This window comes from Zootoca vivipara, chromosome 4 (assembly GCF_963506605.1).
Source record: "Zootoca vivipara chromosome 4, rZooViv1.1, whole genome shotgun sequence".
Classification (NCBI taxonomy): domain Eukaryota; kingdom Metazoa; phylum Chordata; class Lepidosauria; order Squamata; family Lacertidae; genus Zootoca; species Zootoca vivipara.
This window is the reverse complement of record NC_083279.1, coordinates 11,047,343-11,061,940: the sequence shown is the minus strand read 5'-3', so window position 1 is coordinate 11,061,940 and position 14,598 is coordinate 11,047,343. Positions and strand designations below refer to the sequence as shown.

The window sequence follows — 14,598 nt, the reverse complement described above, 5'->3', positions numbered from 1 at the left end:
AATCCAGAGATGCATTTAAAATAAAAGCATTCTACTCATGTAAAAACACCAGGCAGGCCCCACAAATAGCCCAGAGATGCATTTTAAATAAAAGGACACATTCTACTCATGTAAAAACATGCTGATTCCGGGACCGTCCGCGGGCCGGACTGAGAAGGCAATTGGACCGCATCCGGCCCACGGGCCTTAGGTTGCCTACCCCTGTGCTAAAAGGACACAGTAGCAATGGTTGAGTGGCATGGACAATAATAGAGGGGTAAGACCCTCACTCCTCAAATCTTTATAAAGAGTGCAATGCTGAGCCACTGACTCACACTGAATCACACATGAGCCACTGACTCAATACTGCCATCTTCACAGGGACATAAACGTTTTTCCAGTGGAATTTTGAAACTATAGGGAGTCAAACCAACCCCACTAGCCTATTTGCCTAACCTGCTTCGTTTCATAATTAAAAAGATTTGCGATGGGTGTCAGGAGACCTCACTTCAATGTGCACTCCACATAAGAGTAAATAATTTGCCAGAGTTGACCTTTTCATATATTTCCTTTGTGGTTGTGTAATAATGTCCAGTCAGCCAACTTAAGGATATATTGAACATGTGATCCCAGCCAGCTGGAGTCACAAGGTTTGTATTTAACTAGTGGCCCAAGCTGGGGGTTACATCTGAATCTCATGCATCAAATTCACATCCACACACAGTCCAGTGCATATGTTCCTTTAATTGGACCCTAATAAGTTACTCTCAAGGGACCCCTAGTAAGTTACTCTCAAGGGTGGTGCTGTGGTGTAAACCATTGAGCCTAGGGCTTGCCAATCAGAAGGTCGGCAGTTTGAATCCCCGCAATGGGGTGAGCTCCAGTTGTTCGGTCCCAGCTCCTGCCAACCTAGCAGTTCAAAAGCACGTCAAAGTGCAAGTAGATAAATAGGTACCGCTCCGGCGGGAAAGTAAACGGCATTTCCATGCGCTGCTCTGGTTTCACCAGAAGCGGCTTAGTCATGCTGGCCACATGACCGGGGAAAACTGTCTGCGGACAAACGTTGGCTCCCTTGGCCAGTAAAGCGAGATGAGTGCCACAACCCCAGAGTTGTTCACGACTGGACTTAACTGTCAGGGGTCCTTTAACTTTTAAGTTACTCTCGGGTAAGCAGGTGGAGGATTGTAGCCCAACTGACATGTTTATTCAAAAGTAGACATGTATAGGAGTGCACTGTTAGATAATGAACTGGAAAACGTCCTGTTATAAAAAATTACTAAGTGGCTGGAGGCAAGTTGCTTAGCCCTCAATTTGCCAATACAGACAGTGATGTTTGTGACAGCGCACTTGTGCATCGTACCAAACCCGAAAGTGACCTGAAAACGTCACAAAAAGGGGTGGGGCCAGGGCCAAGTCTTTTCAATGGTGTTTCAAATATACTCGATTTCACTTAAACATGTGGCACCTTGAGACGTAACCCCGGCGTAAATTGTGGATTGCCTGTCTAGAGAAGGCAGTACTTCAGATCGGCTTGATAGCTCTTTGTCTAGAGGGAGACAAACCATGAGAACACTAAACCAAGGCACTAGAACAGGCTTCCTCAAACTCTGCCCTCCAATTGAGACTACAATTCCCCTCATCCCTGACCACTGGTCCTGCTAGCTAGGGATCATGGGAGCTGTAGGCCAAAAACATATGGAGGGCGAAGTTTGAGGAAGCCTGCACTAGAGGCAGTCTGCCGTGTTTCTCCAAAAATAAGACACCGTCTTATAATTTATTTTCCCTCAAAAAAAGACACGGTGGCTTATTTTCAGGGGATGTCTTATTTTCAGGGTATGGCTTATTTTCGGAGTATGGCTTATTTTTGGAGAAACACGGTAGTTATGTTTGTAATGTTTGTTTAATAATAATTATTATTTTTTAAATAGAGTCACTCAGCCATAGATTTTCTTAGCATCACATGAGAACTAGTATGTAAGTGAACTGCTTTGAACCTTGAGAAGTGCAATATAGATTCTGACTAAGAATTTGTGCTGAATTTCCCCAACAGTGGTACCTCTGGTTACGAACTTAATTCATTCCGAAGGTCCATTATTAACCTGAAACCGTTCTTAACCTGAGGTACCACATTAGCTAATGGGGCCTCCTGCTGCTGCTGCACCGCCGGTGCACAATTTCTGTTCTCATTCTGAGGTTAAGTTCTTAACCCAAGGTACTACTTCAGGGTTAGCGGAGTCTGTAACATGAAGTGTTCGTAACCTGAGGTGTTTGTAACCCGAGGTACCACTGTATTTTTATTCAACACTGTAGTTTCTCAGAATAGTCCCTACGCACTTTGCACAGACAGTGAGTAGGCTCATGTCAGACATTTTTTTCTTCTAACGAAAGAATGGGGTTTTCTCTTAAAATATCTGCTAGTATTTGCAGAACGAGCTATAAACTGTAACTTTCTCATTTTTCAGGATGGGATATACATACAACAGAGCAGCTTCCGCGATGTCTATTCGAACGAAGGGCTGCAATGCCTCAGCAGACTTAAAAATGCCTAGAGCCCCTCCAAAGCACTTCGACAAAAATGCCTACGTGTAGCCAGATGTCTCCAAGAGTCAGCCTGTGTTTTTTTTTTAAATCACATTTGTGCTGTTCAGTCACAGAATGATTTTTAAGGAAGATTTCTGGTGTTGATAGCACCAGAAATAAGAATATTTTATAAATGAACTTTTACCTACTTGATGTAAATTTTCCTCTTCCCTAATTTTAAGATTTGTACTGATGTTATGCATAAATTATATATGTAAATCATTTGCCATTTTTTGCTTTCTGTAAAAAAAAAGAACATATTTACAAATAAGGTCACGTCCTATTGGTTATGGCTAATTGGTGTAGATCAAGGCACCGCAGGTTAATTTCTAGATGGGCACCAGTTTTTCTAGATGTGTCATTGAACTTGGGCTCAATTTGAAAGACGTTACATAGGATTGTGTTATCTATTTTATGCCTACTCTGAAGGAAGGCCCAATGGGTTTAGCGGTGCTTACACTCACGTGTTTCAACAGGATTGCAGTGTGAGCCAAGTAAACAGAAACACAATCCAAGTCCTTTATGCTGTGCAAAAACAATCCTAATTTTAGACATTGGTTCCTAAAACTTCAACCTTATGGGCTGAAACCTATCCTTCCTGGATAGTGTTGAGATTCTGTCACACAAGGCCAGTCCCTCTCCTTCCAGAATCTCTGAAACCAGCCAAACTCTCTTGGGGATATCATACCTTTCTCAGCCTGACCTGGCCACAGTGATCCATGCGATGGTCACCTCTAGGCTTGATTATTGTAACTCGCTCTACGCGGGGCTGCCCTTGAAACTGACCCAGAAACTCCAGTGGGTGCAGAATGCCGCAGCGAGACTCCTTACGGGGTCCTCGCCGCGGGATCACATTCATCCAGTGCTTTACCAGCTGCACTGGCTCCCAGTGGAGTACAGGGTCAAGTTTAAGGTGATGGTTTTGACCTTTAAAGCCTTATGCGGCTTAGGACCCTCATACCTGCAGGACCGCCTCTCCCGGTATTAAGGTCCACAAATAATAACACACTGGAGATCCCGAGTCACAAGGTGATTAGACTGGCCTCGACCAGGACCAGGGCCTTCTCAGTACTAGCCCCGACCTGGTGGAACGCTCTCTCTCAGGAGACTAGGGCCCAGCGGGAGTTGTCATCTTTTCGTAGGGCCTGCAAGACAGAGATGTTCCGCTTGGCCTTTGGACTGACTCAGTCTGACCCCAGTATTACCCTCCCCTAAGGTTTTATCCTACAGATATTTAAATGAGGTTCCACTTGTAGATTCCCATTTTAAAATTGAATTTTAACATTGTATTTAATCTGTATTTTAATTGAATTGTTTCTTTTATGCTTGTTTTGATATTTTTGTTGTTAGCCGCCCTGAGCCCGGTCTTGACTGGGAAGGGCGGGGTATAAATAAAATTATTATTATTATAAGACAATAAGCTATTTTTATTTAAGGAGGAACACTATTGACCTTGGATAAATGTCCTCATTTTTACAAGTTTTACCCTCTCCCTACAGCATTCATTCCAGATTTTGATTCAAGCAAATATGTCAATAATGACATCTTTTCATCTACAGAAGCTGATTATATTTTCAAATGCTCCAAGTCACTGAGGTGGCAGGGGCTGAGTCTTGGCACTATTTGTCCACCAGCCCTCTCGGTCAATTTCTTCTTCTTGCTGTAAGACAGAATGTACAAGTTCTGCTTGTACATACAGTATTAAGCAGTGGAAGAGGGCAAGGAAGTGCAGAGGCTGGATTTGGTCTCAGTGTCTCAAAGCATTTAAATGTCTAAGCACTGCCGCTAGGCAAGGATCTAGGCTGCCATGCCTACCTGGGAACAAACGCTTAACACCACAATGAATTTGTTAGTCCTCAAGGTGCTACAAGACTTTTTGTGGTTTAAGCTTGGCTGGACTGGTGCAGCTGTTATGCATTGTCCCAGCAGTTAAGTATTGCTTGCAAGGCCTTGAAAAGGTCCTAATAACATGGACAGGGTGGGCCAAATATAGTGAGTTGGTGAGGTGCGCAGGGGCACTCTCCTACAAAGCCAACCCCTCTTCTGCTCAGGGAACCACTAGAGATCAACAGGATCCTCTGGCCGCCAGTGGGATGCCAATTTCATTGTAATTTTCTGCATGTTTGTGAAGGAAGAAAGTAACCTTTGAGTTAAAATAAATAGTTTATTTAAAATGTTCACATTTTATATCAAGTTATGTATAAACGTTTTTTTTAAAAAGATTACTTAAAATACTGGATCAGTTAATGCTGTTTATTGATGAACAATTCTTACCTGAAAGTGGAGATTTAGTGAAGTATTAATCGGCCCTGCATTAAATCAACTAAAGACACCAGAGCTTTGTAAACAAAAGGTTACCCCACAAGAAAAAAACGTTAACCCACAAGAAAAAAACGAACAGGAATCAGACTGTTGTCTTTGGAATGAGGTTTTATCTGCAAGAATCAAATAACCGAAGCGTCGCTCCAGTCTGTGATAGTGGGTGAGCTGCTTTTTGTGCTCATATCTTCATCTTGAAGGCCTGTTTAAAAAGGAAACAGCAAAATTAGCTTTCAAAGATACGCAAGGATAGAGATGCTACCATTCCTCTGCAACAAGTTCTGGTGCTCTACCATTCTTAGATGTAGGAAGGTCTTCCTGAAAACAATTTAGAACAATTTTGATCTCCTTTAAACAAAGTCTGACACAGAAACTTTGCACACGTCCAGCAGAGTTCCTTAAGGAGCAAGCCTATGCAGAATATAATAAATAATAATAATAATAATAATAAATAATAATAATAATAAATAATAATAATAAATAATAATAATACTTATACCCTGTCCATCTGGCTGGGTTTCCCCAGCCACTCTGGGCAGCTTCCAACAGGAGATTAAAAATACATTAAAACATTAAAGTCATTAAAAAACTTCCCTAAACAGGGAAGAAGTTAGTGTAAGGCAAGCAGGTGAAATGGGCATTAAGTTGCACCAGATCCATACTCTCCTTAGCAGCCTATGGAGCAGAGCAGCCCATCTCACCTAAACCAAAGATCATCTTGAATAATACAGGCCCTCCAGCAGAGCAGTTAAGGTGCATTCATTTCTGTGGTCAAATGCACCACAATATAAGATGCCCAACACCTAGTCTGGCTGCTTTCAGTTATTCCGAACAGGGTGACCACAATCCAACCACAGGGTTAAATGTGCCCAGTCCTGTTGTTTTCAGTGCACTGTTTTACTGTGGTCTGTAGAAAAGACTGTTCTATGTAATAAAAACCACCACTGTTGGGAACAGTGAAAGGCCCCAATCACTTTATCACTGTACCTAGTAAAAACAGACCCCATAAAAATAAAGAAAAAAACAATGGCTTTAAACATTGGATGTAGACATCAGATGATACATGTTTAGGGAAGATTGGGATTTTAATCGTGTTTTGTTGCATTTTAGCACTTTTATTATTCTATCTTATTGTTTTCATAAGTGGTAAATTTCCTTAAAATTAAGAAGCAGGATAGACACAACACAGGTAAATAGTCTTTTCTGTACTGCAGCTGCAAAGGTCTGAATCAACCTTGCCTATAGCCCCGGTGATTCTGACCTTGGTAGCAAATCTCCATTCCCTCCAGGCAGGGTTTGCAGAGAATAATAATTAATAAAAATAAAAATTTATTATTTATACCCTGCCAGTTATTCCGCCTGGCCTTCAATTTAGCCTGATCCTCCATTCCCTTTTATATGAAGAAACCCTACTGGGTCCCCACATTTAAATTCTTCCCTAGTCTCCTTGCTGGCCTTAGCAGGACTAACTTGGCCAATTAGCCCTGGTGATGCTATATTTATGTTGTACTTTATGCTGTTTTTAAGCTGTTTTTAAAGTTGTTTTTAATCAATGTTTTATATTTGTTGTTAGCCGCCCTGAGCCCAGTTTCTAAACCGGGAAGGGCAGGGTATAAATATGAATAATAATAATTATAATTATAATTTTAAAAAACTCTGAGTGGCTCCCAACAGATTAATAATACAGTGGTACCTCGACTTACAAATGCCTTGATTTCCGAAGGTTTCGACTTCCGAAGTCCGCTAACCTGGAAGTATTTTCGCCGCACGCGCTGTCTGCGCAAAAGTGCAAAATCGTGCTTTGCACATGCACAAAATGGACGCTTCAACTTCCGAAGTTTTCAACTTCCGAAGAGCGCCGCGGAATGGATAAGTCGAGGTACCACTGTAATAATAATAATAATGTGACAAAACATCAAACACTAAAAACTTCCCTATATAGGGCTGCCTTCAGATGTCTTCTAAAAGTCAGATAGTTGTTTATCTCGACATCTGATGGGAGTGTGTTCCACAGGGCGGGCGCCACTACCGAGAAGGCCCTCTGCCTGGTTACCTGTAACCTCACTTTTCGCAGTGAGGGAACCACCAGAAGGCCCTTGGAGCTGGACCTCAGTGTATGAGGGCTGAACGATGGGGGTGGAGACATCAGGTATACTGGGCTGGGGTCATTTAGGGCTTTAAAGGTCAGCACCAAGGGACCTTGACACAGCTATGGCTGAGAACATCAGAGCTACTGACTAGTAATTGATACCATCAATGAATGTACCTTCTTCCTTTGTTGGTTTCCCTACGCATGGAGTTCCCCATGCATGGACCGTGGGTGCCGCTTTCAAATCTTTCTTTTCAACAGCAGGTGCATTCTTAACTTTTTCATCTCTTGCTGGCAAACGCTTCTCATCTTTTGCTAGCAAATGTTCTCCATCTTTTGCTAACAAAGGTTGTTCATCTTTTGCTGGCGATGGTTTCTCATCTTCTACTAGAGATGATAAATCCCAGTCTTCGTCGTCTTCGTCGTCCTCCTCAACTCCTGTAAACTATTAAGAAACAAATGGAATTTCTTAAAACTTGATCCAGGAACAGTTATCTGCTAGTCTTTTTGTACACAGATCCTGTAAGAGGAACTGCTTGCTTAAGACGAAGGACGTCAATACATTCAGCTACTAAAGAGTGACGATTTCTGGAAACACACAACACAAGAAAAAACAATTGATGTGATTTGTTCTCTCTGTGCTTGTGGGTTTTACTTTTTAAATAGGTTGAGAAGAGAGCAGACCAAAATACTCACATTATTTGAATTAGTGCCAAACCCTGTGGCAAGGCGAAAAGAGCTCTTAAGGAATAGCTATTATACTGCTTGAAGAAAGACTGCAGTGCCCTCTGCTGATAGGAGACTATCATGAAGCCAAAATACCAAAATTCATTCAAATTATGTACAGACTGCACACAAACACACACACACACACACACACGACCTACATATAAAACAAAAAGGGCACCGTAACACCCAAGTGTATACACACATACAAATTTAGCAAAACAAGTTATCAATTAATATAATCAATTACATTTCCCCCTTTTTTATTCCCTCCCTCTCCCACCTCGAGACTTCCCTCAGCTCCCCTCTCTGATTTGTTAATACATATTATTTTCTGCATGTTATAAATTTGTACATATCATTACTTTATCTGTCATGTGTTCTACCAATAAATTTTGTGAATGTTTATTCAAAACCTGCCAAGGAGTCCAAGTCCTTTTGTTGTCTTTTTAAGCAATTTGTGAAAACATCCCATTCATCTTTCAAGTCACGGTTGTCTTTCTCACGTATTCTGTATGTTAACTTTGCCATCTCCGCATAACTCATCAACTTTTCTTGCCATTGTTCTTTCTTTCTTTTTGACAAATCCTTCTCCTTTCCCATAATTTCATCTAAAATTTCTTTCCCCCTTTTTTCTTTCAATTTCCTTTCAATTGAATTTTGTTGTATAAACAGTCCCCTCATCAACGCCTTACTTGCATCCCAGACCGTTTGTAATTTGGTCTGACTCTGGAGGTTTATTTCAAAATACAGTAATCCCCCAGGGGCTTCTTTGTGTTTACCATGAAATTTTGATCTTCTAATAAATCTTCGTTCAATCTCCATCTAAATGTTGTTTGGCTTTCCTTTTGAATTTACATTATCATGAAATTGTGATCTGACAGTGTCCTGGGGTTCATTTAATTTTTTTTTTTTACTTTGGGTTCCACCTCTTTAGAAATCCATAAAGCATCTATCCTTGAACTGCTATCATGAACATGGGAATAAAAAATGAACTGTTTATCAAACAAATGTTTTACTCTCCAAATATCTATCAAGTTTAAAGTTTGAACCAAATTTTAAAAGTCTTTGGTAATCTGCCTTCTTTTGTGTCTTTTTTCCTAGCAGGTCTATCTTTTTCTAATGATGGTACTCCATTGAAATCTCCCATTAAAATAATTTTTTGGTCTGCATATTCCAATAATTGTTTCCAGGTGGTTTTTTTTAAAAAAAAACAACAACTGCTTTTTTCTCATTTGGGGCATATATTCCCACCAAAATTACCTTTCCCCCTTGAATTTTAATTTGTATTATTAAAATTCTGCCCTTTTCATCTTTTTGAATCAATCTGGGTTCCAGTGCAGGATTAATATACGGTAGAAAACTACTCCTCTCTTTTTTGCATTATTTGATGAGGTGAAATCCGTTCCTAATCTTTTATTAATTAAAACTCTTTTATGCTTTTTTGCAATATGTGTTTCTTGAAGACAAATTACGGTATGTCCAATTTTTGTTTGGAGATTACATGCCCAATTCTGTTGCGTTTAGCTTTGTCATTCAAACTGTTAACATTCCAGCTCAGTATTTTAAGATTTGCCATTTTCAGAGTCGCTTACAATATCTGTTTGGGCTCCAGAGTGGGTCTCCTCGCAAACCGGAGGCGCAGCGGAGCTTTGTTGAAGCTGCTCAGATGCCCCACCTAACAGCTGGCATGCGGGATAGTGCAGCACCAGCCATCGATTTCCCACATGTCAGCTGAGCAGCCTCAACAAAGCCCCACTGAGGAGAAAAGCCACCTCACCTGGAGACTGAAGGCTCTGGGGAGGGTCTCTTCATGAGCTACCTGCCACATCTGAGCTCCCAGTGTCGCCCATGTGTGCAGTTGTGTGCAGCTAGATCACATGCAAGTGCGGACCTGCCTCTGGTAACAATATTGAAAGTTAATTTAAACTACTGTTACTTTTTTATACACTACGGGAAGCTGCCTTATGCCAAGACAAACTATTTGTCTATTTTGCCCAGAGTGATCTACTTTCTTACTAATAGCTCTCCAAAGTCTCAGGCAGAGAGGGCTCTTCCTCATTACTTGCTACTTAACCTTTTGAACCAGAGAGCTCTGGGACTGATCCTAGAATCTGCTGCCTACAAAGCGTCTGTTGCCGATTTCCCATCAGATGTCAAGGAAATAAACAACTCTCTGACTTTTAGAAGACATCTGAAGGCAACCCTGTATCGGGAATTTTTTAATGTATATTATGTACGATTTTTTAAATGTGCTATAAGCTGCCCAGAGTGGCTGGGGAAACCCAGCCACATGGGTGGGGTATAAATAATAAAATTATTATTATCATTATTAAATATTATTATTACTATTACTATTAGCTAAAATGCCTCTTCTCCTCCATCTGTGAGAGAGCATTTTATGGCAAAGGTTTAAGATTCCAGATTTCCTCGCCGTGGGTGACAAGAGGAAAGAGAGCGATTGCCTCAAACCTTCTTTTAAAGAAATCCTGCACCTCGATTCTCTAGTTCCTATAGAGCTACATTCATAGATAGCACCTTGAGCTAGGTTTTCTTACAAAATTCTGAGCAGGTCCATTTAGGAAGGAATGCTTTCACAGATTATATGCTGGGCTTAGACTACTGAAGGCTTTCAAAGGTTGCAACCCTCTTGGAAGCAAAGAAGAAAGTGGTACAGTTAGGGGGTCAAATAGCTTTTACCTGGCAGGTGGACAAAGCTGCAATACTCTGTTTTACTTGTCGTGCTCCAAGTGCTGCTTCTGCAGTAGCTCCCTGAACCTTTTTTTTTCTTTTTGCATGGATACAGGTTTTAAAAATCCACGGGGAATGACTTGTACTCGCAGCGTAAGTTTTACTTACACTGAAAAGAAATAAATCCCTGAATTGCATTTACGTAAAAGCCAGAAGATCATCATACTGAATTAATACCAACAACAAATATCTTTATCAGCAACTACAAAGTGGTTGAAAACAAGATAGTGATTTGCATAGGAAATTCTTACAACAGTGAATTATCCCCTCAATTGTAAGAAAATGGAAATAATGATATCTCGATGTATATAGGTCATTTTCAAATAAAATCTAATACCTTTACACCTTGGACACACTTTTGAATAGGTACGGGGCCAACGTTAATTACTCCAGCAGATTCATTTTCCTTCCCTTGGCTCGGAGGAAGCTTTTCGATTTGGACAGTCCCGCTTTGGTTAAATGCGTCTACACAATCAAGAAAACAGGATATGGGCAACTTAAAACTGAAATGCTTAATTGTACCCCAGACTTTTGGGTGTAAACTTACGCCCCCAGTATACACTTTTCCTAGCAGAATCAACACAGAGGTAGACCTATAATGCAATAATTATAGGACACCTTCGCTTACATAGTAATAAAAAAAAATTCAGTCACTCGCTATTTACAGTACAAAAATAAGCCAAAGAAAACCAACTGAATTTTACATTTGGGGTGCTTATTTATATCATTTGGGGTGCCAGTGTAACATGTTAGGATAAATATTTCTTCTAGCAAAAAGTAACCCAGCGTTGTAGGTTTTCGTTTTGAAAACAATCAAGAATCCAAGAAAAAATATCCCAATAAATTGATTGATTTCTGCCACTGAGGTGTTCTGCTGTTGTTGTTCTAGCCAATTTTAATATAGTGGGATAAAAACGTCCCCCTATTTTTCCCAACAAAATGGTCCAGGGAAGCACAAATCTTCCAACACATTTTAGTTTTATTTAAAAAATAAAATAAACCCAGATTAATGATGGCTGCTATGCCATCATCCCTCACCCCCACCTCCCAATGAAACACACATGAGATTGGTAGACTGCCCCGTGAGTCTTCAGCTACTGTGCTGATTACATCTTGGAAGTTTTAATATCACTTGGAATGATTTAATATCATTAAATCAATGATACTAGTCTAGGCAGCAGCTGAGCAAGCGGGAATTGCCGAAGAACCCGGTCCTCCTGCTACAACCTTTAGACTTTAACATTTAGTGGTTGTCAAAAGATGACTTCCTTTTCACCGTTCGCTCTGTGTGCTTCTTTTTAATTAAGTATGATTATCAGCTGTTCAGCACAATCCTGAGCACAGGATAGAAAGCCACAGCAAAGGAGGCCATGGGGTGAACATAGATCCTGGTGTGAACATGAGGTGGTCTACAAAATTAGCTTCCCTACTTTTCGAAGGTTTAAGGCTTGTTTTGAATTCTTCTTCCTCCTCCTCCTCCTCTTCCTCGTCTTCCATGGAGTTCACATCACTCTGGCTTGCAAATCTTGACAAGCTGCCTTGACGCTGCTCTTGGATGCCTTAGGCTGAGACAATTCTGGTGAGATATAGGACTGCATGATGTCATTCTCTTCTACTTCTTCCTCTGAGCTAAATGGTGGGGTTCTAAGGGGGAGGGAAATTGGTGGAGTTAGTCACCTTCCATTATCATCATCATCGCTGTGGCAAGACCTTGATTTAACCAAACTGTTGCCAAACATGGTACTGCCTTAGCCACACTTTACCCAGGTTCTCCAAATCCTTTCATCATCCAACAGTAAAAAGGTAGGGAATTCACAAACCTCTGGTTAAGATAATCTTAGGATCCTTGTCCACACCACAAGGTAAATGGCGGGCCACCATTTTCAGCATAAGTTAATCCACAATGCCACCATTATCGAGAAAACTGGTTACAGAATGTTGATTTCCATCATCTAAACTCTCCCCATGTTTTGAAGATGGTAAGAAAGGAGACCTTGCTTAGAAACATCCCATACACAGTAAGGACGTGTGGAACGCCATTTAGGTCCTTCGGATAAAGGTGGAATCTACGCAACCAAACTATTTTATCCAGTTTGAAAAGCAGATAGAGCGCACCTGTGGTCCAAGGCTCTCTCTGAGCATCTGCCTACAGTAAATGTAAAGGTAAAGGACTCCTGGACGATTAAGTCCAGTCAAAGGCGCCTCTGGGTTGCAGCGCTCATCTCCCTTTCAGGCCGAGGGAGCTGGCATTTGACCAGAGACAGCTTCCGGGTCATGTGACCAGCATGACTAAACCGCTTCTGGCGCAACGGAACACCGTGATGGAACCCAGAGCTCATGGAAATGTTGTTTACCTTCCTGCCGAAGTGGTACCTATTTATCTACTTGCGCTGGTTGTTTTCAAACTGCTAGGTTGGCAGGAGTTGGGACAGAGCAACGGGAGCTCGCCCCCGTTGTGCGGATTTGAACCCCTGACCTTACCTATAGTACGCACAGCGCAAAGTAAGCATAGTTATACATCTGTCTTGGCTGGTTTTACTACACAATCTGATTCACCATGTCTTTAAAAAAAGAGACTTCAGCCACCATGGCTGTAGAAATCTGCGAATAGTTTCTGATGAAGCCAAGGGATTAGAGGAGTGGTAGCAGCACTTCCATTTAGGGGTGGTATCCTGCACACCCGTGTCTCTCCCCTTCCTGTTCTTTTTGTTGTGCCTCTATTGCTTGCTTGTCCACCCCAATTCTTTACCTCACCATTTCAAGCAACTGGCAAACCTGAACCTAGGTAAAATGGCATGTATACAATTTGACATTTCTTCTTTGCATTGTTTAAATCAAGTTCAGAATATTGCGCACAGAAAACCAAACTGAAGACTTACGTAACACTATGGCAGCTTTTGGGGGATTTCATCTCCCAAAGCATTCTTCTTGGTTCTGGAAAGAAGAATACAAAAATTACAACTTTTGTTATCTAATACATTGCAGATTCTGTACTCTGTACTCAGATTCTGTACGCTGCATTGGGGCAATTGCCTTTGGAAGAGGTTTGTGAATGTGACAAATATATTTAAATCATAGAATCGTCGAGTTGGAAGGAGCCCCAAGAGTCATCTAATCCAACCCCCTGCAATGCAGGAATTATGTAGTGAACGCTTTTTAATCGCTCCCCTCCCTGCAGAAGGATGGCAGTCTCGCTATCCTCTTAAAAGATACTTTTGAGGGGTCAGAGGAAATAAATCAATACACCTATTTCCTTTTTTTTCGTTTCTTGTCTTTTTTCTTTCTCTTTTTATTTAAAAGCATTTACAAACTTTTAACATTGAAAAAGTTTGGGGAAACCCTAACATGTGATCCAAAAGAACACAACATCGTAATAGAAACAATATTATAAAAACAAGAACTCAGAATACAGGATCCAATCTTAGGGGCCTGGGAAAGCCAGAAAAACGATACATCTTCTAAAGATGCAAATAGACAATGTGTCATGTATGGCAGAGGGAAGGGCATTCACAGAACAGGGGCAATGGCAAAAAATGGACATGCTCTGTAATATTCTATAGGACGTGGAGCCGTGAGTAGAATTTCCCCAGATGATCTAAGCCAGGGTTTGCCAAACTGGGCTCTCCAGCTGTTTTTGGACTACAACTCTTATCATCCTTAGCTAGCAGAACCAGTGGTCAGGGATGATGTAGTCCAAAAACAGCTAGAGACCCAAGTTTGGCAAACTCTGATCTAAGAAATTTTAAATGTCTATCCAGGGTCAGGGACCTTTCAGGTAACCTGATCGATCCCCAAGTTGTTTGGGGCTTTCTGTGATAGTAGCAAGACTTTCAATACTGAGCTGCAGCAATCAGCAGTCAGGGCATCTCCTCAGCAGAGTTATAATAGACATGTTCAGGTGTTCCATTGTACAGGCCCAGAAGGCTGCTTCCGATAATTCAAACAACTGAAAACACTCAAACAAAACTTTACTGAACAGTTCCTCTTACTTTGGTGGGGTGGTGTTTTCAGCAGCAACTGGTCTTTGTACGGTTGGGCGTTTGGCAAACAGATGGACGTTTTGCTGCTTTGGGTAACACAGTTGACAGCGACCTCCCAAGCTGAGCTACCCTGTTCTTAGCTGCAATGAAACACAGATTATAAATACTCAAGCA

General features: G+C 41.2%; 3 protein-coding genes across 5 annotated transcripts in view; 1 reads left to right on the top strand and 2 right to left on the bottom strand.

Moving 5' to 3' along the window:
• Nucleotides 1–3,947, top strand: part of CLDN10 (claudin 10) — a 76,604-nt gene extending 72,657 nt beyond the window's left edge. For 2 of the 3 annotated variants that reach the window (XM_035114288.2, XM_060273345.1), the window contains one exon: nucleotides 2,442–3,947. In XM_035114288.2, the coding sequence (XP_034970179.1) occupies nucleotides 2,442–2,568 (127 nt within the window). In that variant the 3' untranslated portion in view covers nucleotides 2,569–3,947. The remainder of the gene's footprint in view (nucleotides 1–2,441) is intronic. The other variant, XM_035114287.2, reaches the window with a different exon arrangement.
• A 26-nt stretch (nucleotides 3,948–3,973) lies between these two features.
• LOC132591969 (cilium assembly protein DZIP1-like) lies at nucleotides 3,974–11,941 on the bottom strand. The gene is made up of 4 exons (XM_060273312.1): nucleotides 11,875–11,941; nucleotides 10,782–10,909; nucleotides 7,145–7,412; nucleotides 3,974–5,080 (listed from the first exon to the last, which is right to left on the bottom strand). The coding sequence occupies exons 1-4, from the start codon at nucleotides 11,939–11,941 to the stop codon at nucleotides 5,004–5,006; spliced, it is 540 nt and encodes a 179-aa protein (XP_060129295.1). The 3' UTR covers nucleotides 3,974–5,003.
• Nucleotides 11,942–12,870: 929 nt separating this feature from the next.
• Nucleotides 12,871–14,598, bottom strand: part of LOC118085757 (cilium assembly protein DZIP1) — a 23,607-nt gene continuing 21,879 nt past the window's right edge. The window contains exons 12-13 of the mRNA XM_060273343.1: nucleotides 14,434–14,564; nucleotides 12,871–13,378 (exon numbers count right to left, since the gene is read on the bottom strand). Coding sequence (XP_060129326.1) covers nucleotides 14,452–14,564 — 113 coding nt within the window. The 3' untranslated portion in view covers nucleotides 12,871–13,378; nucleotides 14,434–14,451. The remainder of the gene's footprint in view (nucleotides 13,379–14,433; nucleotides 14,565–14,598) is intronic.